The sequence below is a fragment of the Rana temporaria genome, chromosome 3 (genome assembly GCF_905171775.1).
Source record: "Rana temporaria chromosome 3, aRanTem1.1, whole genome shotgun sequence".
NCBI lineage: Eukaryota > Metazoa > Chordata > Amphibia > Anura > Ranidae > Rana > Rana temporaria.
In genome coordinates this window covers 16,200,342-16,225,231 of record NC_053491.1, presented here as the reverse complement: position 1 = coordinate 16,225,231, position 24,890 = coordinate 16,200,342, and the positions used below count along the sequence as shown (strand labels likewise).

General features: G+C 46.7%; 1 protein-coding gene across 1 annotated transcript in view; it reads right to left on the bottom strand.

The window, feature by feature from the left end:
• The window catches only part of SPG21 (SPG21 abhydrolase domain containing, maspardin), a 65,026-nt gene extending 41,972 nt beyond the window's left edge, over positions 1-23,054 (bottom strand). The window contains exons 1-2 of the mRNA XM_040342308.1: positions 22,946-23,054; positions 4,815-4,905 (exon numbers count right to left, since the gene is read on the bottom strand). Coding sequence (XP_040198242.1) covers positions 4,815-4,877 — 63 coding nt within the window. The 5' untranslated portion in view covers positions 4,878-4,905; positions 22,946-23,054. The remainder of the gene's footprint in view (positions 1-4,814; positions 4,906-22,945) is intronic.
• Between the last annotated feature and the right edge of the window lie 1,836 nt (positions 23,055-24,890).

The following is a 24,890-nucleotide window of genomic DNA, read 5'->3' as shown; positions in this document are numbered from 1 at the left end:
ATGTGCCTTATCTATAGGCGGGCGTAGCATATCTCAGATACACTACGCCGCCGTAAGTTAGAGCAGCAGGTTCTGTATTCACAAAGAAGTTGCGCTATAACTTACGGCGGCGTAGTGTAACTGGGCTGGCGTAAGCCCGCCTAATTCAAATGTGGAAGATGTGGGCGTGTTGTATGTAAATTCATTGTGACCCCACGTAAATTACGTTTTTTTTACTAACGGGGCATGTGCCGTCCGTGGACGTATCCCAGTGCGCATGCTTTAAATTACGCCACAAAGACTCATTGGTTTAGACGTGAACGTAACTTACGCCCAGCCCCATTCACGGACGACTTACGCAAACTACGTAAAACGTGAAAAATTTGACGCGGTCCATACTTAACATTGGCTGCGCCGTCTTTTTGGTGGTTTATCTTTACGCCTGAAAACACCTTACGTAAACGGCGTATCTTTACTGCGACGGCCAGGCGTACGTTCGTGAATAGGCGTATCTCGCTGATTTACATATTCTCTAGGCGTAAATCATCGTACACGCCCCTAGCGGCCAGCGTAAATAGGCAGCTAAGATACGACGGCGTAGGAGGTCGTATCTTAGCAACATTTAAGCGTATCTCAGTTTGAGCATACGCTTAATGTTACGACGGCGCGGATTCGGAGTTACAACGGCGTATCTACTGATATGCCGTCGTAACTGTACCTGAATCCGGCTAATAAGCTGTAATACTTACCTTATTATTTCCTCCAGCAGGTTTCCTCCATGCTGTGGGACTGTCCCTAAAAGTCAGTTTTCTTTGAGCTGCCCTTCTGACTGGCAGTCCTACACTGACGTCATCATGTTCAACGCGAAAGAAATCGAACCGCATTTTGCTAGCCTTACCATATTTTCTGGAAACCTTTGGAGTCCATAGAACTCGCTGATAGTGTATCTATTCTTGCATTCCATGGATATTACTGCTTCGATAGACTTGCTGTGACAAAACTTTATTTTATCTTATCTTGATCACTTATAATATAGGAACCATATAGGGGGTGGTTTTAATGAGCAGCTGATCCTGGCTAAACACCTGCAGGAGGTGGTTTTAGGGTTTAAAGGGGTTGTAAAGGTTAAAAAAAAAGAAAGAAAAAAAAAAAAGAAGCTTCCTTTAACTTAGTGCAGTCCTCCTTCACTTACCTCATCCTTCCATTTTGCTTTTAAATGTCCTTATTTCTTCTGAGAAATCCTCACTTCCTGTTCTTCTGTCTGTAACTCCACACAGTAATGCAAGGCTTTCTCCCTGGTGTGGAGAAAGCCTCTTGAGGGGGCGAGCAGGAGTGTCAGGACACTCTATACTTTGCAGATAGAGAAAGGAGCCGTGTGTTAGTGGGTGTCCTGACACTCCTGCTCGCCCCCTCAAGAGGCCTTCTCCACACCAGGGAGAAAGCCTTGCATTACTGTGTGGAGTTACAGACAGAAGAACAGGAAGTGAGGATTTCTCAGAAGAAATAAGGACATTTAAAAGCAAAATGGAAGGATGAGGTGAGTGAAGGAGGACTGCACTAAGGTAAAGGATGCTATTTAGGAAAAAAAAAAAATTGTACCTTTACAACCCCTTTAATGTACTGTTGACAACGTGGTCTTATTTTAATGCTGTCAGTAAGGAATGATGTGATCAAGACTGGCATATTCTTCCCTGAGCTTCTGTACAGCAGATCTGATTTAAAGCTGGAAATACATAACCTGGCTGTAATGAATGACTTTAAAAATCTGGTTAATAATTAAATAGGAAATCCAAGGCTTGGTCAATGTAAAGTAAACAGAAGCAGAGAGCCTGGTAGAGACAAGCTCTACTATACCTTTTTTTTTTTTAAACAAAGCATCCAATTTAAAGGGGCTGTGAAAGGTAAAAAAAAAACATTTCCCTAAATATATAAAAAGAACAGAAGGGTAGGTAAAGAAGTTTCCTAAGTTGCAGACCCTGAGGAAGCACGATAGTGCGAAACTAGTCGGCAATCTGCATACGATATTCTATTCTCATTCTTTGTAACTATTGTGGTCATATCCATACAACTATTGTTTTATCCGAAAATATTTAAATATATTATATTTAATGTAAATTAAACTTTTTTGATATATTTCTAAACATATGTGTTTTGTGTGCTTACCTTAATACTACGACTAGCATCTCACCTAAAAATCCCTATATTTGGAAGAGAAGTTCTCTCTACCTTATATGTGCTTTTTGTTTTACATTTCCCTAAATAGCTTCCTTTACCTTAGTGCCGTCCTCCTTCACTTACCTCATCCTTCCGTTTTGCTTTTAAATGTCCTTATTTCTTCTGAGAAATCCTCACTTCCTGTTCTGTCTGTAACTCCACACAGTAATGCGAGGCTTTCTCCCTGGTGTGGAGTGTTGTGCTCGCCCCCTCCCTTGGACTACGGGAGAGTCAGGACGCCCACTAACACACAGCTCCTTTCTCTGCAACGTAGAGAGCATCCTGACTCTCCTGTAGTCCAAGGGAGGGGGCGAGCACGATGCTCCACACCAGGGAGAAAGCCTTGCATTACTGTGTGGAGTTACAGACAGAAGAACAGGAAGTGAGGATTTCTCAGAAGAAAGAAGGACATTTAAAGGCAAAATGGAAGGATGAGGTAAGTGAAGGAGGACTGCAGGTAAAGGAAGAGATTTAGAAAAAAAATTGTACCTTTACAACCCCTTTAAAAGTATTTAAAACGCCAAAAATCTGACAATTGTGAATACTAGGGATTTTTCTAAATGATGTCGCTTCCGGTTCACACGGCTGCCAATGGCACAGATTTAAAAAAAATCCCTAGTATTCACAAATGTCTGATTTTTGGCGTTTTGAATACTTTTAAGTGCAATGGAGGGATTTTGGGGCCTTTGGCCTGGACAGGAAGGCAGTGCTGTGGAGTCGGAGGAGATTTCGGGTACCTGGAGTCGGAGTCGGCAAACAATGCATCAACTCCTACTCCAATAAATTTAGATTGGAATTAAAAAAGCACGTTTAAATGTCCCAATTCACAAAAAGTTATAATTAATGACTTCTCTACTGTAAGAATAAAGACCAATGCATGCAGTGCCTCACGTAACCGCAAAACTAACAGGTTAAGTGACCGCGAAGAAGCACGCTTTTCATGTGCTTCACTATATGGCACGCAACGCACAATTAGGAGCTGCAATACTTATACTTTCCATAGTGTTGTGTTCTGCTTTTACAGGGAACGCAGCGCCCATGGGTAACCTAGCCTCTCACTGATAAGGGATTAAATAAATATGTTTTTTGCAGGACTAGAGACACTTGTATAAGTGAAGGGAATGGAGGGCCAATAGTTCAAGACTGAAGCTGTAAACCATTGGAAAAACTGCTGTCATTTAGCTAAGGCTAGAAAAACTCCTGTGGTAATGACATGTATGTTGCCTTTCTTTCCTTCAAGGAATGTATAAAATACATTCGCATATTAACCACTTGAGACCCAGTGGACGTCGTGGGACGTCCTCGGCTTTGTGCGGTGATATCTGAATGATGGGTGCAGCTGCAGGCATCATTCAGATATCGCCGTCTTCAGCCGCCGATTCTGTGCACCAGAAGAACGATCAAATCGGCGGTTCCGCCACTCGATCTTTCTTCTAGGCAGCGGGAGGGGACATCCCCCCTCCCGCCGCCATGCGGTGATTCTCCGGGCTCTCATGTGCCATCGGGGGCCCGGAGAGCGAATCGGCCGGCGCTCGCTGCAGAACCATAGAGATGACTGGTGACCAGATGGTCACAGTCATCTCTATGACCGTCGGAGGACCGGGCGCAACGTTATGACGTCACGCCCGGTACCCGAAAGTAAACAAAGCCGCTATCGCGGCTGTCGGCATGTAATCGGTGATTTTTTTTTCACCGATTTAATGCTTGTAAGCCTGGAGGAGAGATGTGGAGTCTTATTGACCCCCCCCCCCCCCACATCTCTCCATAAAGAGCACCTGTCACAGTGATTCTTATTACAAGGGATGTTTACATTCCTTGTAATAGGAATAAAAGTGATCAAAAAAAAAAGTGTAAAAATAAAAAAATAAGTAAAAAAAAAACTAATAAAAAAAAAAATTAAAAACGCCCCTGTCCCGGTCGCTCGCGTGCAGAAGCGAACGCGCATACAAGTCCCGCCCACATATGTAAACACCCACATGTGTGGTATAATCGCGTGTGTTAGAGCGTGTGCAACAATTCTAGCACTAGACCTCCTCTGTAACTTGAAAATAGTAACCTGTAAAAAAAAATTAAAGCGTCGCCTATGGAGATTTTTAAGTACCGAAGTTTGGCGCCATTCCATGAGTGTGCGCAATTTTAAAGCGTGACATGTTAGGTATCTATTTACTCGGCGTAACATCGTCTTTCACATTATACAAAAAAATTGGGCTAACTTTACTGTTTTGTTATTTTTTAACTCATGAAATTGTTTTTCGCTAAAAAAAGGCGTTTGAAAAATTATTGCGCAAATACCGTGCGAGAAAAAAAGTTGCAATGACCGCCATTTTATTCCCTAGGGTGTCTGCTAAAAAAAAAAAAATATATAATGTTTGGGGGTTCCGATTAATTTTCTAGAAAAAAAATTGTGATTTTTACATAAAGGAGAAAAGTGCCAAAATAGGCCCGGTAACGAAGTGGTTAATACAGAGGAGTCGGAGTCAGAAGTACAAAAAACTGAGGAGTCGGAACATTTATCTACCGACTCCACAGCCCTGCAGGAAGGAGGAGAAATGCCATGTATTGGAGGTGGAAAAAAAAAAGAAATAAATCAAGGTGGAGATGTACTATTAAACAGGACGTACCTTCTTTAGTGGGACCGTGCTCCGAAACCAGTTGTAGTCCGGGGAGATTTTGATGGCTCCCATGGTGGAGAGAAAAGAAACCTCGGCAGATCTGTGGGGTGGAGAGGCGACATGTGATGAGTCAGTATCAGGAGAAGCGCACAAAGGCGGCCTGTCTGCTATATCTTGCTTCCATCTCTTATCTGACTAGCGAGGCACGAGAGCAAGAGGAGGGAAACAAAGCTTACTAATTACAAGTGATAAAAGTAGATCAAAATAGATTAAAACAAAATGATGTTACATTGTAGTTTACGTGTGACATGGAGTTTTATCTAACTTCACCGCAAAACAATAAAGAAAGTTCTCACAAGTGAAGAATATGTAAATCACATTTCCTATTCCTGATATGATCAGGAATTAATGATCCGGCTTGTCTCTACCCCACCCGGGCAGATTACTGTGCTGCCGTTTCCCTTCCCCGATCTCTTTCACCCCTTTATCTTCGAAGTTGCTTTTCAGGCGTCTATTAGCGCTAAAAATATCGCCTCTCAAGCCTCCTCAGTGTCATTGGGGCGGTGCAGGATCAGTGTATACAGTACTCCTAAACCGCCCCCGCCGAAGCACCTGCAAAGCGATTTGGCAGCGTCGCTTTCAACTAGGCATGTGCACTGCCAAAAAAAATACCGTATTTATCGGTGTATATCGCACACTTTTTTGCCCTTAAAATCAGGGGGAAATCGTGGGTACGCGATATACGCCGATACCCGCGCCGTGCTTGAATGCCTGCGCCGACATATACCGAGCGCAGTACACTCGGGTACATTCGGCCAGGCTCGGCTTCACTCGTAGTCACGCTCTGTGACGTTTATGCGTTAGAAGCCGAGCCTGGTCGAATATACCCGAGTGTACTGCGCTCGGTATACGTTGACGGAGGCTTCAAACTGAGCGCGGGAAGCGGGGATTCGACATGAAGACAGCACAGGAGAAGCCGGGAGGACACCAGAGGCCGCAGACGGACGCCGGACCGGACGAGGCCGCCGGGCAAGACACCAAAACTGTAAGTAGTAAAAATTTTTTTACAGGAAAAACAGGTCAAAATTAGGGGTGCATGCTATACGCCGGAGCGCGCAATACCCCGATAAATACGATATATTTTTTTCGCTTTTGTTTCATTCGATTCTTTGTTGCTTTTTTCGGAAATTCAAAAATGTCCCAATTTAAATTTTTTTTCATTTTCGAATTCCGAAAATTTGAAATTCAGAAAATTCGAAATTCTGGAGTTTAAAAAAAAAAAATCTAAAATTTTAAAATTTTAGATTTTCAAAATTTACAATTTCGAATCTCCAATTTTTTAAATTCCGAAAATTCGAAAAAAAAAAAAAAATCGAAAACCCGAGATTCGAAAATTCTAAAAATTGCAAAAATTCGAAAAGCTAAAGTTCGAAATTGGAAAATCTAAAATCCGTATATCCGAAATTTGGAAAAACGGAAATACAAAAATTCGGAATCAACAAATTTCTCAAAATTTGATAAAAAATGAACTAGAAACTAAACGAATTGCACATGTCTACTTTCAACCCCTTCTTTGGGGTTAAAAGCACGCGGGTAAAAGCGCCGCTATAACCAACGGCCCTTGCCGTCAAAGCTCGGGCGGTCTGAGTGTGAAAGGGGTCTTATCGGTGTTATTTTTGGCAGCAAATTTCTATTTATTTTTAGTCTTCTGCAATTGTTTTAGTTTTAGTCGTATTTATTCCACCAAATCTCCAGGACATTTTAGTTGTCTAAAACTCATTTTAGCCTACTAAGATCTAACGAGTGTAATTAAATTGTAATACATTTGTTAACATTTCTCAACAATTTCCAAACTCATATACTGCTGGAGTGAAAAAAAAAATGAATATATTATTTATGGTATTGAGGTATAAACATGGACTAAACACCAGTCTTCATTTTGAAGTTATAGTTCAATTTAGTTTTAGTCTTTTGACTAAAAATAAAATTTTAGTTTGAGTCGTATTTTAGTCATCTCAATTGTTTTAGTCATAGCTTAATCGACTAAAATAGTATTCATTTAGGCAGGGCCATCTTAATAGCATCATGGGCCCCTGGGCAAAGTAATGCTCTCCCAGCGCCGGGGCCACAAAGATGTACATGCCTTGGAGGACAGGGGACAAGCCAGGTACGTCCATTTAAATCTGCCGCCCAGCGGGCGCACATGCGCCACCGTGTGCCTCTCGAGTGCGGCCACGGGTCCAGGGAACGCGATGTCCCTGGGAGTACCGCGATTGCGGTCGGCAAGAGTAGAATGGGGGGGCGGATGCCTTTGTAAACAAGGCATTTCCCTATTCTGCCTAGTGACACTGTCACTGATGACCGTTCCCGTGATTAGGAAAGGTCATCAGTGACGTGTCACGTGTAGCCACGCCCCCCAACAGTAACAGAATCACTTTCTAGGACACATTTAACCCCTGCAGAACCCCCTACTGTTAACCCCTTCACTGCCAATCACATTTTTACAGTAATTAGTGCATTTTTATAGCAGTGATCGCTGTATAAATGACAATGGTCCCCAAAATGGTGTCAAAAGTGTCCGATGTGTCCGCCATAATGTTGCAGTCACGACAAACATCACTGATCGTCGCCATTACTAGTAAAAAAAAAATAAATAATAAAAATGCCATAAAACAGTCCCCTATTTGTAGAAGCTATAACTTTTGCGCAAACCAATCAAAATATGCTTATTGCGATTTTTTTTACCAAAAATATGTAGAAGAATACGTATCGGCCTAAACTGAGGAAAAAAAATGAATTTTTGTATATATTTTTGGGGGATATTTATTATAGCAAAAAATATTTATTTATTTTCAAAATTGTCGCTTTTTTTTTGTTTATAGCGCAAAAAATTAAAACCACAGAGGTGATCAAATACCACCAAAAGAAAGCTCTATTTGTGGGGAAAAAAAGGACGCCAATTTTGTTTGGACTTCTCCAACTCCAAGCAGGTAACCTGTAAAAAAATTTTAAAGCAACACCTTTTAAGTACCTTAGTTTGTCGCCATTCCATGAGCGTACGCGGTTTTAAACCGTGACACTCAGCACACATTATTCACTCAGCAGAACACCTTTCACCTAACAAAACAATTTGGCTAACTTCACTGTTTATTTTTTTAATTCATCAAAGTGTATTTTTTTTTTATTTGCGACATAAAATATTGCAACAACCGCCATTTTATTCTCTCTGCAGGAAAAAAAAAACTATAAAAATACAATGTTTGGGGGTTCCAAGAAATTTTCTAGCAAAAAATACTAAATTTAAACTTGTAAACAAAAAAAAAAAAAAAGTGTCAGGTAAGGCAAATGGATAAGAAAGGGCAAAAAAAAAAAAAAAGGCAAAACAAAAAGCACTTTAGTTATGCGAAAGGTACAGCCATCCATACAAGGCAGAAGTCCTCTAGATTATATGCATTAGGCTCTATGGGCTAGATCCAGCAAAGAACTACGCCGGCGTATCCATAGATACGCCGCGTAAATTCAAAGCTGCGCCGGCGTATCTACTTTCTGTATTCAGAAAGCAAGATACGCCGAAATTAGCCTAAGATCCGACTGGCATAAGTCTCTTAGCCGTTGTATCCTAGGGTGCATTCTCACGCTGGCCGCTAGGTGGCGCTTCCGTTGTTTTCGGCGTAGAATATGCAAATGACCTAGTTACGTCGATTCACAAACGTACGTGCGCCCGGCGTTCGTTTTTTACGTCGTTTGCGCAAGGCTTTTTCGGCGCAACGTTGTGCCTGCTTCTATAAAGCGCACTCAATGTTAAGTATGGACGTCGTTCCCGCTTCGATTTTTGAATTTTTTACGTTGTTTGCGCAAGTCGTTCGCGAATAGGGCTGGACGTAATTTACGTTCAAGTCGAAACCAATGACGTCCTTGCGACGTCATTTGGAGCAATGCACACTGGGATATGTACACGGACGGCGCATGCGCCGTTCGTACAAAACGTCAATCACGTCAGGTCAACACACATCAACATAAAACACGCCCCCCTTACACATTTGAATTACGCGCGCTTACGCCGGCCCCATTTACGCTACGCCGCCGCAACTTACGGAGCAAGTGCTTTGTGAATACTGCACTTGCTCCTGTAAGTTGCGGCAGCGTAGCGTAAAAACGATACGCTGCGCTGCCGTAAGATCAGGCGCAGATACCTGAATCTAGCCCTTTGTCTTTGACTATCATTAATTGCAGGCCGTTCATTAAAAAAAAGAAGAAAAAAAAGAAGCTGCATATGTAAAGCAAGAATTAGCACAGATGGCAGCCTAGTATGGTCACAACAGGAAGTTAAATGCAGAAGTGTTAAAAGTACGAGAAACTTTATACTAAAGCACATTGCGACAACACGAGGGGATCCACCACTTATCAAGAAGCCACAAAAAGAGCAGAGTAGTTAAAAGGAGATCTCTGGTCACAGCACACGCTTTCATTATATAACAGTTTGGAGGAGGTTGTAAACCCTGTTTAAATAAAAAAATAAATAAAAAAAGAAGAAGGATAACCTGCACGATAAAAAGGCATAATGAGCTAGTTACGCCGATTCACAAACGTACATGCGCCCGGCGTTCGTTTTTTACGATTTAAATCGAGTCGCGAGGGAAAAATTAATTAAAATTCTAATCAAATAAGATTTTTTTCCCATAGGTCGGCACTCCGTGGACTAGGCCGAAGCCATGGCCTCGCCTAAAAATCCTGCCCACAGCTCGCCGCGATCCTGGGAAAATCCCGCTCGGCCGCTAGGGCCGGGCGATTTTAGGCAAAAAAAAATAAATCAGAGATTTTTTTTATTTTATTAAAAAAAAAACTCCAATCACCATACAAATCAAGTTTTTTTTTTTTTCCCTGGACACCGCGCCGGTCCTAAGCTTTTAGGTGAGTCTGCGGCTTGGGCCTTGTAACGGAACCCTTAAATGGGACAGGGGTTAAATCCGTTCATGATATTCCATTCCACCCAAGACAGCTTATCGACACTCCACAATCAGGCAAACGAACACGACCCATAAGAATCCCCCCAAACATGAGACAGACAGCTCTGTTCTGGTTTCAAATGAAAGACAACTTTAATGGCTAGATCTCAAGTTTATATACAGTTTTCAAGGCATGCTTAAAGCGGTAGTTCACCCTTAGAGAACACATTTCCCCCTTAGATTCCTGCTCGTTTTGTCTAGGGGAATCGGCTATTTGTTTTAAAATATGAGCAGTACTTACCGTTTACGAGATGCATCTTCTCCACCACTTCCGGGTATGGGTCTTCGGGACTGGGCGTTCCTTTTTGATTGACAGTCTTCCGAGAGGCTTCCGACGGTCGCATCCATCGCGTCACGATTTTCCGAAAGAAGCCGAACGTCGGTGCGCAGGCGCAGTATAGAGCCGCACCGACGTTCGGCTTCTTTCGGCTACGAGTGACGCGATGGATGCGACCGTCGGAAGCCTCTCGGAAGACTGTCAATCAAGAAGGAACGCCCACTCCCGAAGACCCATACCCTGAAGCGAGGGAAGAAGATGCATCTCGAAAACGGTAAGTACGGATCATATTTTAAAACAAATAGCCGATTCCCCTAGACAAAACGAGCATCCATCTAAGGGGAAAAATTTTTTTTTTTAATAAATGCTTTAAGTCCACTGCAATCCTGGGAAAAGGCTGCAGACTAGGCTGAAGCCGTGGCCTCGTCTAAAGAGCGGCGTGCGGCCTTTTCCCAGGATCGTGGCGAGCTGCAGTCAGGATTTTTTAGGCCTGGTCCGCGACCTTTTCCCAGGATCGTGGTGGACTAGGCCGAAACCGGGGCCTCGCCTAAAAAATCCCGCAGCTCGCCACGATCCTGGGAAAAGGCCGCGAGGCCGCTCTTTAGGCGAGGCCACGCCTTCAGCCTAGTCCGCAGCCTTTTCCCAGGATTGCAGTGGACTAGGCCCAAGCCGCGGCCGCACCTAAAAACTTAGAACCGGCGCGGTGTCCATGAAAAATAAATAAAAATAAAAATAAAAACTCAGATTTTTTTTTGCCTGCAGAAAAATAAAAACCGCAGAGGTGATCAAATACCAAAGATTTTTTTGCCTGCAGAAAAATAAAAACTGCAGAGGTGATCAAATACCACCAATGATTTTTTTGCCTGCAGAAAAATAAAAACTGCAGAGGTGATCAAATACCACCAATGATTTTTTTGCCTGCAGAAAAATAAAAACCGCAGAGGTGATCAAATACCACCAAAAGAAATCTCTATTTGTGGGGGAAAAAGGAAGTCAATTATGTTTGGGAGCCACGTCGCACGACCGCGCAATTGTCAGTTAAAGCGACGCAGTGCCGAATCGCAAAAAGTGCTCTGGTCTTTGACCAGCAATACGGTCCGGGGGTTAAGTGGTTAAGAACCATCTTCAGTGTAAAGAAGAAGATGGAGTCACGGAAGTGATGGTTTGGCCCCCACAGATCCCTGATCTCACCATCATGGAGTCTGCTTGGGATGACATGAAGAGAGAAGGATTTGAGGCAGTCGACATCCACAGAAGATCTGTGTTTAGTTCTCCAAGATGTACATAGAACAACCTACCTGCCAAGTTCCTTCAGAAACTGTGTGCAAGTCTACCTAAAAGAATTGATGTTGGTTTGAAGGCAAAGGGGAGGTCACACCAAATCAGGTTTTGACAAACTCTAGGCGCCAGGTCGCTTTAACGACTAGAATCAGCGACCTGGCGCATCCTGTGTCTCCATGCTCCCCCCGCCGCGCGATCGTGCCGGCCGGTAATTGAGGACGTGGCTTTGTGGCCTTCTGCAGGCCTATACTTTCTTACTGTGGTCTGGCGCCATCTTGTGGTGGCCGTTGGTATGACAAGACAACCAGCAATGCTAATGGAGCTTCTCCTGTCTGTTTTCACTGCCATCTCCTTCCCTCTAATTAGAACCCCCAAACATTATATATATTTTTTATTCTAACACCCTAGAGAATAAAATGTTGGTCGTTGCAATACTTTCTGTCACGCCCTATTTGCGCAGCGGTCTCACGAGCGCACTTTTTTGGGAAAATATACTTTTATACTTTATTCTTTGTGGCATATACACAAGGTGTTGGAAACATTCCTCAGAGATTTTGGTGTTGTATCACTTCCTTCTTTAAAGCGGAACTAAACCCTCCTCTCCTTTTCAAGGAATCTGCCATCTTAGCCTCGGTTTGATCTGCAACTGCGATGGCGCTGCACATGTGATCACCACCCATTTGATAGTTTGACAGTTTGGTTGAGAGCTCAACCAATGTGACAGTTACATTCCGGCATGTTGGGAAAATTCCTCGGATTGCGAGTACTGCGGTTGACGAGCGTTTCGCAATATGAGCATTTTTTTTTTTTTAAATCCCGACTCGGTCAGCGAGTGTTGTCTCGCAAAACGGGCAGGATTCAAGCCACAGCGGTGTGCAGTACCTTTGGCCAGAGATGCGGGGGCGCCGGAGCCGAGCCGTTCGGAAATACTCGGAAAAAACTCAGTTCCCGAGCCTTTCCCAGAGTTCAGCCGAGCTGTCCTCGGGCATTTTCCAAGTATTTCCAAGGCTCTCTCGCGAGCCCCCACCTCTGGCCACATGCGGTATTGCATGCCATAGAAGTCAATGCGGAACAAATTATTTTTGTTTCCATTGACATCAATGGGGAAACTCGCTTTGATAGGCGAGTGCTTTGGATTACAAGCATTCTCCTGGAACAGATTATGCTCGTAATCCGAGGTTCCACTTTTTGCTAAACCATGAAATCAATGGGTTTAGTTCCACTTTAAATCCCGGGGGAGGGAGGTAAAAACGTGGCTCAACCGCAGGCATTTTACCATCTCCTCCTCCGCTAGTGAGAACAATCCCTTAGGTGCTCTTTCAGATAGGTGGTTAAAAAAAAAAAAAAAAAAAAAGAAGGTGGCTGAGCCACCGTTTTAAGCCCGCCCCCCCCCCCCCTAAACTGTCCCAATAGAGCCAGATGGGGCTGTACACATGCTGTGGCCACAAAGGTGCAGGCAGTACCACCTGTCTAACGCGCCCATTGATTTTAATGAGGACGTGTCACAAACGTGTGCAGTGGCTCAGTAGTGCGACATTATACGGTATAATCAGACAATAAGGGGGGTGTTAGGATTCCTTCTCACCACCTTTCAAATGCCCTCTGAAAAGTAATCCAACCGTAGATTGCTGTTTAGAGGGCAACACAGGTCTGAATTAGAGGTCGGCCGATATTTCACCTTTTTGAAGATATCGGCATCGGCCGATTATTTTCAAAAATAGGCCGATTATCTGTCCACCTGCCCGCCCGCTCGCTCGATCACCCGCTGCTGGCTTTTTTTTTCTATTTCAGCACGGGTAACTGCCGGCCCGCGCTGCATTCTGGAGTTTGTATACAGAGGCAGGGCACGCAGCACGTCAGGGGACGTTTTTTTTCAGAGTGGAGGATGTCGGCAGCGGCGGCCGCCGATTGGCTGTTACTGGCCCGCTCTGCATTCTGGAGATTGCAGGTTGAGGCGGGGCAGCACGTCAGGGCCAGGGACAAATGGAACTTTATTGTGCTGGGCTAGGAGATGGAACGGAGCCTGGAGCGCTCCGCTGGTGGGCATTGATTAGGTGGCAATGAATAACATTGGGCTGTACTGGTGGGCACTCATGTGATATGCACTGGTGGGCACTGATGCGATAAGCACTGGTGGGCACTGATGCGATAAGCACTGGTGGGCACTGATGCGATAAGCACTGATGCGATGGGCACTGATGCGATATGCACTGGTGGGCACTGATGCGATATGCACTGGTGGGCACTGATGCGATATGCACTGGTGGGCACTGATGCGATATGCACTGGTGGGCACTGATGCGATATGCACTGGTGGGCACTGATGCGATATGCACTGGTGGGCACTGATGCGATATGCACTGGTGTGATATGCACTGGTTGGCACTGATGTGATATGCACTGGTTGGCACTGATGTGATATGCACTGGTTGGCACTGATGGTCTGCACTAATGAGGTGGCACTGGTGGGCACTGATGTGATATGCACTGGTGAGGTGGCACTGGTGGGCACTGATAGTCTGCACTAATGAGGTGGCACTGGTGGGCACTGATGTGGAACTTATGGATACTGATAGGCTGCACCCCACCTCTCCAACCTAAACAATTATCTCCTCCCCACATCTCCAACCTAGGTTTTTTGAGATGAAGGAAAAAATTTAATAAAAATCGGCCTAAAATATCGGCCGCAAAAATCGGCAACACATATCGGCCATCGGCCGCCCCGATTTCCAAATATCGGCATCGGCCAGAGAAAAACACATATCGGTCGACCTCTAGTCTGAATGAGCCCTCAGTAACATTGCAAAGTGAACATACATACAGGTGAACAGACTCGACACCTTCAATACATCACCACTGCATAGCAAGAGAGTACAATTCCGGTATGCACCATAACAATGATGCTGTATGGTTCAGCTGCCTGCGTCCTAGCAACCAATGATGCTGTGCTTGCAAGCATCCAATGACATATGGCATCATTGGCTGCTGGGACGATGGCGGTGCCTAGGCCAGACGGCATCACTGGCTGTTACGGTGCACCATAAAAAAAAATACAAGTTAGGCTTACCGGTAACTTGTTTTCCAGAAGTCTTTCAGGACAGCACCTTGAGATATCATGATCCTCCCACTCCATCAGGAAACACCTTCTTTCATCCTTTTAAAAGGAGGCCCCTCCTTGCACTCCTCAGTTGTTATAGAGAAAACCTCCGGCCCCGGCTGGAACACACAAGCATATATGTTAGTCACAGCATAGTACATCACAAACAAATAGGGTGGGTCGTTGCTGTCCTGAAAGACTTCTGGAAAACAAGTTACCGGTAAGCCTAACTTGTATTTTCCCGAGGCGTCTTTCAGGACAGCACCTTGAGAGGACCACAGAGACTTACTACCTTAGGGCGGGACGACAGCTTGTAGGACCTTCCTGCCAAAAGCCTGATCACTAGCTGAGGCGAGGTCCAACCTATAGTGTCGCACGAACGTGTGGAAACTTGACCACGTCGCTGCCCTGCAGATTTGCTCCGGCGTGGCACCAGCTCTTTCTGCCCAGGAAGTTGCGAGAGCTCTGGTCGAATGGGCACGGATACCTTCTGGCGGAGTCAGGCCTGACTGTAAATAAGCCTCCCTGATAGCCAGCTTCAGCCATCTAGCTAGTGTTCCCCTAGATGCCTGCTGACCCCTTTTGTTACCCCCAAAAAGGACAAATAAAGAATCCGAGCGTCTAAACGGGTTTGTTATTTCTAAATAATACAACAAGACCCGTTTGACATCCAACATATGAAAAAATAATTCTTTTTCACCCGAAGGGTTAGAACAAAAAGTGGGAAGTACAATGTCCTGTACACGATTCCTGTTAGAAGCCACTTTGGGCAAAAACTTAGGGTCAGTTTTAATCACTACCCTATCTGAAAATATACATAAATAAGGCTCCTTTACTGACAGGGCCTGCAACTCGCTGATCCTACGTGCTGAGGTAATAGCGATTAAAAATAAAGTTTTAAAGGTAAGGTTCCTAACTGAAGCTTCCCCTAAGGGTTCAAAAGGCTTGCTTGCCAAAGATCTCAAGACCACTGAGAGTTCCCACTTCGGGAAACCCTTTAACCTTGGTGGTCTAGACCTCAAAAGAGATCTAAAAAATCTCACCACCAATGGTTCTATGGCTACAGATCTTTCCAAAAAAACTGAAAGTGCGGATACCTGTACCTTAAGGGTGCTAACAGCCAAGCCCTTATCAGCCCCCTCCTGTAAAAATTCCAGGATAGATTTTAGTTCCCTAGGGTCCTGACTCGAAGAGCTACACCAAGAGGAAAAAACTTTCCAAACCTTGGTGTAAATGGCTCGGGTTACTTTCTTCCTGCTGTTGAGTAAGGTGGAAACCAAGCGGTCGGAGAACCCCTTTCCACTCAGGATTTCCCTTTCAGAAGCCACGCGGTCAAGGACAGCCGTGCCACATCTGGGTGAAAAATTGGACCCTGAACTAGGAGGTCCTGCCTGAGGGGCAGGTGCCAGTAAGGCCTGGTTGACAAGGCTAGAAGCGTTGCAAACCATGCCCTCTTGGGCCAGAATGGGGCGATGAGAATGACCGGCACACCTTCTCGCTGAACTTTCCTCAGAACTAGGGGAATTAGCTGAAACGGGGGAAAGGCAAAGCAGAGGCGGAAATCCCAGGGATGCGACAGAGCGTCTACCCCTAGGGACCCATCCCCCCGACTCAGCGAAAAGTATTTTCCTACCTGGGAGTTCTCCCTCGAGGCAAATAAGTCTACCTCTGGGAGACCCCACCTGCTGGTGATCTCTGAGAAGACCTCCGCATTCAGGGACCACTCTGACTCCCGAATCTGGTGTCTGCTTAAGAAATCCGCCACCGTATTGAGGGACCCCTTTAGGTGTAGGGCTGTCAAGGAGAGTAAATTGCTCTCTACCCAGGAGAGAATCTCTGTGGCCAGGGATAGAAGCGAAGGGCTTCTTGTACCCCCCTGCCTGTTCAAGTATGCTACTGTTGTAGCGTTGTCCGATAGGACCTGAACATGATGGCCTCTGAGAAATGGAGCAAACTCCACTAGTGCCAGGGCCACCGTCTTTAGTTCCCTCCAATTTGAGGAATGCAGGGCTTCCTCCCTTGACCACCTCCCCTGTGAGAATTTCTCTTCTAGATGCGCTCCCCATCCCCAGGCGCTGGCATCCGTGGTGAGCCTCAGTCCCACGGGGAAGGACCACTCCAGACCCTCTGCAAGCACCCGCTGGTTTTTCCACCAGTAAAGGGATCTTACTACCCGGGCCGGAATTTTTACCCGGGTGTCCAGAGAACTGGTTTTCCGATCCCATGTCTTTAAAAGAAAAGCCTGCAGGGGCCTGAAATGTAACCTCGCCCATTGGACCGCCGGCATGGTGGAGGTCAAAATTCCTAGGGATGCCATTACCTGTCTGACCGTCAAAGACTGATGGGACTGAAGCAACCGAACAGTGTCCAAGACCTTGGATGCTTTTTCTGGGGGGAGAAAAATTCTCTGGTTCCGCGAATCCACCTGGTATCCCAGAAAACGAATCTTCTGAGAAGGAACCAGGGCGGATTTTTGAAGGTTTAAAATCCATCCTAGGGATTCCAAATGGGTTCGCGCCAGAGAAAGATCCTTCAACAATTTTCCCTCTGAGGGAGCAAAGAAGAGGAGGTCGTCCAAGTAAGGGATGACTGCTATTCCTTGTAGCCGCAGCGGGGCTAGGGCTTCCGCCAGCACCTTCGTAAAGATCCGAGGTGATGATGACAGCCCGAAGGGGAGGGCCCTGTACTGGAAGTGCTGGACTTGACCCCCCATCTCTACCGCCAGTCTGAGAAACGTCTGGGACTGAGGGGAGATAGGTACGTGAAGGTACGCATCCCTCAGGTCTATCGACGCCATGTAGCAATCTGGCGTCAGTAGATTCCGGATTGAGAATATTGAATCCATTTTGAATCTCCTGTACAGGACACATCTGTTTAAGGGCTTTAAGTTTAATATCAGCCTGAACTTCCCCGTAGGTTTCCTTACTAGGAATACATGGGAATAGAACCCTCTGCCCTGTTCTACCAGGGGAACCCTGACCAACACCCCCTGCTGTTGAAGTTCCAACAACGAGGACTTTAGCGCTACGTACTTCACTGGATCCCTTGGGGCCTGGGTGACCAGAAATCTCTTTGGCGGGGTTTCTGAGAATTCTATAGCGTATCCCTGAGCTAGAGTGGTCAGTATGTACTGGTTGTTTGATACAGCTGACCACTGCGGAAGGAACCCCTGTAACCTCCCGCCTACCCTCAGGGTCGAGTCATTGCGGCTTATTGGCCGGCGCAGGAGGATTGAAAAGGACTCCCTTTCCTTTGCCCTTCTGCGCTGCCCAGTTCCTTTTTCCCTGCGGTCTTTTCCCCTTATCTTGCTGCTTAAAGGCCCGAAAAAAACGCTTGGGAGGGGGGTTCTTATTTTTGACCGGGAAGGCCTTCTTCTTGTCGGCCGTCCTGTCCAGGATACTATCCAGTTCAGGGCCGAAGAGAAGATCCCCAGAAAACGGGATTCCACACAGCTTGCTTTTGGAGGCTGTGTCACCAGGCCAGGTCTTGAGCCATAAAGCCCTTCTGGCTGAGTTGGCTAAAGCAGCGGATCTAGCGGACATTTTGATCGCCTCAGCCGAGGCATCTGCCATATAGGCTACGGCTGCAGAAATGGTAGAAAAAGAATCCAAAATGTCCTGTTTTGGGGAGTCTGCCTCAATATGAGCTTTGAGCTTGTCTAACCAGAACTCTAGGTTGCGTGCCACACAGGTGGTAGCCATGGCAGGCTTGAGGTTAACCATAATAGACTGCCAGGCTTTTTTAAGGAGAAGATCCATTCGTTTATCCATTGGGTCCTTCAGGATCCCCATATCCTCAAAGGATAAATCTGTGGACCTAGACACCTGGGAAAAAGCTGCGTCGAGTTTAGGAATTTTGTTCCACACGACTGATGGATCTTCTCCAAAGGGAAACCTCCTTTTGTGGGATTTTGAAAAAAATGGTTTCTTTTCTGGGTCCTGCCATTCCCGCAAGATTGTTTCGGAGATGACCGGGTGAACTGGAAATGTACGCCCCTTGGGCTCGCAGAGACCGGCATACATGCGATCGTGCAGGCTTAAGTCCCTCTTTTCCTCACTGAGACCTAAAGTGGCATAAATAGCCCTGAGGAGGCCATCCACATCCTCCAGGGACAGCTTAAATTTTGAGGGAGGCTCTATTTCTTCCTCATTTTCTGAGTCCTCACTAGAGGGGGCCTGAGGCTGACTATCCCTGGACCCCTCGTTATCTGAGGGCCTAGGAGCCCACCCTGTCTCCTGCGAAGACTGTGATGTGGAGGGCTGAGAAATGGCGACAGGAGCTAATGACTCTCTCATAGTCTGAAAGGTGGCCAAAAGCTCATCTTTGACAGAAGCCATCAATTCCTCTCTGACTGAGGCTGACTCTTTCTGTACTAAGGCTGCTATACATGCCTTACACCATGGCTTCTTCCAACTTTCCCCCATTTTCTCCTTACAAGAAGGACATCTCTTTTTTTCAGGCTTGACCTAAAAAAAGGAACAGGGAGAGAAGAAAAAATATAGGGGGATCCAGCATGAGACCCGGTCTCAATAAACAAACATGACCCCCCCCTCACCTAGGTGCACTTAGGAACAAAAGGTGTCCACCCGTGCCCTGACAGGCCCCCATGCCACTGGAGGGAAAAAAGTGAAGAGACCGAGAGAGAAATCCCAAAAAAAAGGAGAGAACCCTCACCCCTGGGGAAAAACAGACTTACGTTGCTGCTTCCCGCCGAGGTCCTGCTGGTGCCCGTGCCTGTCTCCACCGCTGATGCATCTGCAGTCTCCATCGCAGGAATCAGCGTTCTCTGTGGCATCCACGGCGCTTCCCGGACTCCAATAGCGCCGCTGCGCCGGACCAGGAAGCGGAAGTAGGCTCCAGCGTCCGCCCTACCCCTCCTCCTGGCGCGCCGGAAATGACGCGCCTCTCCGGCGACCAGGCTACGCCAAAATGGCGACGCCCCGCAAAAACGAGGCACCTCACGATCGCCGAAGGCTGGCTCCACTGAGCACCGGGAGAGAGAGGAGCCCGACTACCATCACCGCCGCGCGGGTGGCACGGGAGAGCGGACAGTCCCTGAAAAAAAGGTAAGGGAAAAAGGTCCGTTTTTCAGGCAGCACCTGAGACATCAGACCCTTCCCAAGAAGATGCTCCCTCCGGAGGAGGAAACACAAAAACTGAGGAGTGCAAGGAGGGGCCTCCTTTTAAAAGGATGAAAGAAGGTGTTTCCTGATGGAGTGGGAGGATCATGATATCTCAAGGTGCTGTCCTGAAAGACGCCTCGGGAAAACAATGATGCTATAAAAACTCAGCTGTCTGCACCCTAGCAACGAATGACACACAGAATGTTGTATGGCTCACCTGCATGCATCCTAGCAACCAAAGATGTTGTGCTGCCAACTTCCTAGTAACCAATGACACATAGCTACACTGGTTGCTAGCATGACAGTGGTGGCTGGGCCAGACAGTGTCACTGGTCATTATGCTACACCATAACAACCAACTATGCTGTACAACCAGCTGACTGCACCCTAGCAACCAAGTGCACTTTTAGTGCAATTTTCAAGTGCACTTTGTAGTGCAAAGTGGATTTGCCTTTTGTAAATAACCCCCATAGTGTCACTGGTTTCTAGGATGCTGATGGTCATTATTTGCGACAACCAATGGTGCTGTACAGCTCAGCTGCATGCTCCCCAACCACCAATGGCATCAAAGTCTCCAGTAACCTAGCAACCAATCACAGAGTCATTGGCTGCTAGGATGCTGGGCCAGACAGTGTCATTGGCTGTTATGGTGCACCATCACAATCAGTGATGCTGTACTTCTCAGCTACCTGCGCACTAGCAACTAACGATGCTGTGTGGGCCAGCTGCCAGCATCCTAGCAACCAATGACACATAACATCATTGGTTGCTAGGATGCTGGGCCAGACAGCGTCATTGGCTGTGGTGATGGTGCACCATCATAACCAGTGATGCTGTACTTCTCAGCTACCTGCGCACTAGCAACCAACAGTGCTGTGTGGGCCAGCTGCCAGCATCCTAGCAACCAATGATGCTGCGCTGCAAGCATCCAATGACATATGGAATCATTGGCTGCTGGGATGATGGTGGTGCCTAGGCCAGACGGCATCACTGGCTGTTACGGTGCACCATAAAAAAACAATTATGCTATAAAAACTCAGCTGTTTGCACCCTAGCAATGAATGACACACAGAATGTTGTATGGCTCACATGCATGCATCCTAGCAACCAAAGATGTTGTGCTGCCAACTTCCTAGCAACCAATGACACATAGCAGCACTGGTTGCTAGCATGACAGTGGTGGCTGGGCCAGACAGTGTCACTGGTCATTATGCTACACCAGGGATATGCAATTAGCGGACCTCCAGCTGTTGCAGAACTACAAATCCCATGAGCCATTGCAAGACTCTGACAGCCACAAGCATGATACCCAGAGACAGAGGCATGATGGGACTTGTAGTTTTGCAACAGCTGGAGGTCCACTAATTGCTTAACCCTGCGCTACACCATAACAACCAATTATTCTGTACAACCAGCTGACTGCACCATAGCAACCAAGTGCACTTTTATTGCAATTTTCAAGTGCACTTTGTAGTGAAAAGTGGATTTGCCTTTTGTAAATAACCCCCATAGTGTCACTGGTTTCTAGGATGCTGGTGGTCATTATTTGCGACAACCAATGATGCTGTACAGCTCAGCAGCATGCTCCCCAACCACCAATGGCATCAAAGTCTCCAGTATCCAAGCAGCCAATCACAGAGTCATTGGCTGCTAGGATGCTGGGCCAGACAGCGTCATTGGCTGTTATGGTGCACCATTAAAATGCTCAGCTACCTGCGCACTAGCAGCCAACAGTGCTGTGTGGGCCAGCTGCCAGCATCCTAGCAACCAATGACATATAACATCATTGGTTGCTAGGATGCTGGGCCAGACAGCGTGATTGGCTGTTAAGGTGTACCATCACAATCAGTGATGCCGTACTTCTCAGCTACCTGCGCACTAGCAACCAACGATGCTGTGTGGGCCAGCTGCCAGCATCATAGCAACCATAACATTATTGGTTGCTGGTGATGGCTTAACCAGACCGTGTCATTGGTTTTATGGTCCACAACAACAACCAAGCATGCTATACAGCTCATCTGCCTGCACCCTTGCGACCAATGACACTGTGCAGCCCAGCCAGCAGCATCCTAGCAACCACTGACTTATAGCATTGGCTGACAGGATGCTGGTGTAGCTGAGCCAGACAGCGTCATTGGCTGAAATGGTGCACCGTAACAATGCATGATGGAGTACAGCTCTGCTACTTGCACCCTGCCAAACTCAGCTACCTGCACCCTAGCAACCAAAGACACTGTACGGCCCAGCCGCCAGCGTCCTAGCAACCACGGACTTATAGCATTGGCTGACAGGATGCTGGTGTAGCTGAGCCAGACAGCGTCATTGGCTGAAATGGTGCACCGTAACAATGCATGATGGAGTACAGCTCTTCTACTTGCACCCTGCCAAACTCAGCTACCTGCACCCTAGCAACCAAAGACACTGTACGGCCCAGCCGCCAGTGTCCTAGCAACCAAAGACACTGTACGGCCAAGCCGCCAGCGTCCTAGCAACCAAAGACACTGTACGGCCCAGCCGCCAGCATCCTAGCAACCACTGACTAAAGCATTGGCTGACAGGATGCTGGTGTAGCTGAGCCAGACAGCGTCATTGGCTGAAATGGTGCACCGTAACAAAAGCATAATGGAGTACAGCTCTGCTACTTGCACCCTGCCAAACTCAGCTACCTGCACCTTAGCAACCAAAGACACTGTACGGCCCAGCCGCCAGTGTCCTAGCAACCAAAGACACTGTACGGCCAAGCCGCCAGCGTCCTAGCAACAAAAGACACTGTACGGCCCAGCCGCCAGCATCCTAGCAATCACGGACTTATAGCATTGGCTGACAGTATGCTGGTGTAGCCGAGCCAGACAGCGTCATTGGCTGAAATGGTGCGCCGTAACAATGCATGTTGGAGTACAACCACTCGCACCCTGCCAAACTCAGCTACCTGCACCCTAGCAACCAAAGACACTGTACAGCCCAGCCGCCAGCGTCCTAGCAACCAACACAAATAGGTCAGTCGTTGCCAGGATGTGGGTTGCGTCTGGCCAAACATCATCATTGGCTGGAATGGATAACCATAATCACCAATGATGCCGTACGGCTCCGCTACCGGCACTGTTCGGAGCCAGATCACATGGTCATCGCCTGAAACAACCAATGACGCCGTACAGCAAAAAAAATAAAAAATAAAACCTGGCGATGCTTTTTACAATGCATGCATAAAACATACAACACACATTATGGGAAGTCACCTTGTGTGAATGAGCCCCCTGAGCTGGCCTGTCAGTAGGATTGGGGTGAGCCCCTCACATCTATATACACACAGGAGGCCGCCCTCCCACCTCAAATCCTCGGCTCTCCTCACACATTACCTCCAGGGCTCCGGAGCTCCCTCTCCGCTCCTCTCACACCTCCAACGCACCGCTCGCGCAACCGGGGCCGCTTGACGTCACGATCATATGACCGGGGCTGAGAGGTGGGCGGAGCCTTCCGTCACATGAGAGATTTACTTCCTGGCTGCGTTGCTTGAAACGTCGCCATGGAAACCAGAATGCCATACACTTCCGGTTATGCGCAGTCTCCATGTCTGTCTAGTGTTGTGTGCGCCTTCCCTGATCTCCCAGCTTCACTCCACCGGAATACAATTATTATTATGATAATAAAGTATATATATATATTTTTCTAGTCCCTGGTTATTGTCTCTGTATGTAAGAAAAAAAAAAACACACACACACACATAAAAATTCCAACCTGCAAAAACTCATTTCAGGGAGGTGGCGCAATTTATTTTGTTTCCATTATTCTCAATGGGCATTCCATCTCCCTGTTAACCACTTAAGCCAATATGCTGCTAAATGGCCAAAGGCGTTTTTACAATTCGGCACTGCGTCGCTTTAACAGACAATTGCGCGCTCGTGCGACGTGGCTCCCCAAAAAAATTGGCGTCCTTTTTTTCCCACAAATAGAGCTTTCTTTTGGTGGTATTTGATCACCTCTGCGGTTTTTATTTTTTGCGCTATAAACAAAAATAGAGCGACAATTTTGAAAAAAATGCAATATTTTTTACTTTTTGCTATAATAAATATCCCTCAAAAACATATATACATTTTTTTTTCCTCAGTTTGGGCCGATACGTATTCTTCTACCTATTTTTGGTAAAAAAAAAATCGCAATAAGCGGTTATCGGTTGGTTTGCGCAAAATTTATAGCGTTTAGAAAATAGGGGATAGTTTTATTATTTTTTTTTTTTTACTACTAATGGCGGCGATCAGCGATTTTTTTCGTGACTGCGACATTATGGGGGACACTTCGGACAATTTTTGGGACCATTGTCATTTTCACAGCAAAAAATGCATTTAAATTGCATTGTTTATTGTGAAAATGACAGTTGCAGTTTGGGAGTTAACCACAGGGGGCGCTGTAGGAGTTAGGGTTCACCTAGTGTGTGTTTACAACTGTAGGGGGTGTGGCTGTAGGTCTGACGTCATCGATCAAGTCTCCCTATAAAAGGGATCACTCGATCGATGCGCCGCCACAGTGAAGCACGGGGAAGCCGTGTTTACATACGGCTCTCCCCGTTCTTCAGCTCCGGGGAGCGATCGTGAGGGGGCGGCTAGAAACGAATAGTCGTGCCCTCGTCCCGGATCGCTCGGACAGCCACGGGAACCGCCGCATGTACCGGGGGGGTCCCGATCGGACCCCCGACCCACGTCTAGGCAGGGACGTACAGGTACGCCAATGTGCCTGTCCGTGCCATTCTGCTGACGTATATGTACATGCGGCGGTCCGGAAGTGGTTAAGGACCGGGTCACACACTTTCACGAATGGCACGGACAGGAAAATCGTCGTAAACATACGTCCCTTTAAATCTGTCGCCATGTGGGTGCGCGGGCCACTGTGCACGAGCTCCGTGATCGTGCCCGCGGGGACCCGCAGACTCGATGTGTCACGGAGCTGCAGAACGGGGGGTGCCTATGTAAACAAGCATCACCCCGTTCTGCCTGGTGACACAGCACTGATCGTCTGCTCCCTGTCATTGGGAGAAGCGATCACTGACGTGTCACAATAAGCCACGCCCCCCTAACAGTAAGAATCACTAACTAGGACACACTTCACCCCTTCAGCGCCCCCTACTGGTTAACCCATTCCCTGCCAGTGTCATTTACACAGTAATTAGTGCATTTTTATAGCACTGTTCGCTGTATAAATGACAATGGTCCCAAAAGAGCGTCAAAAGTGTCCAAAGTGTCCGCCATAATGTCGCTGTCATGATAAAAATTGCTGATCGCTGCCATTACTAGTAAAAAAATATATGAA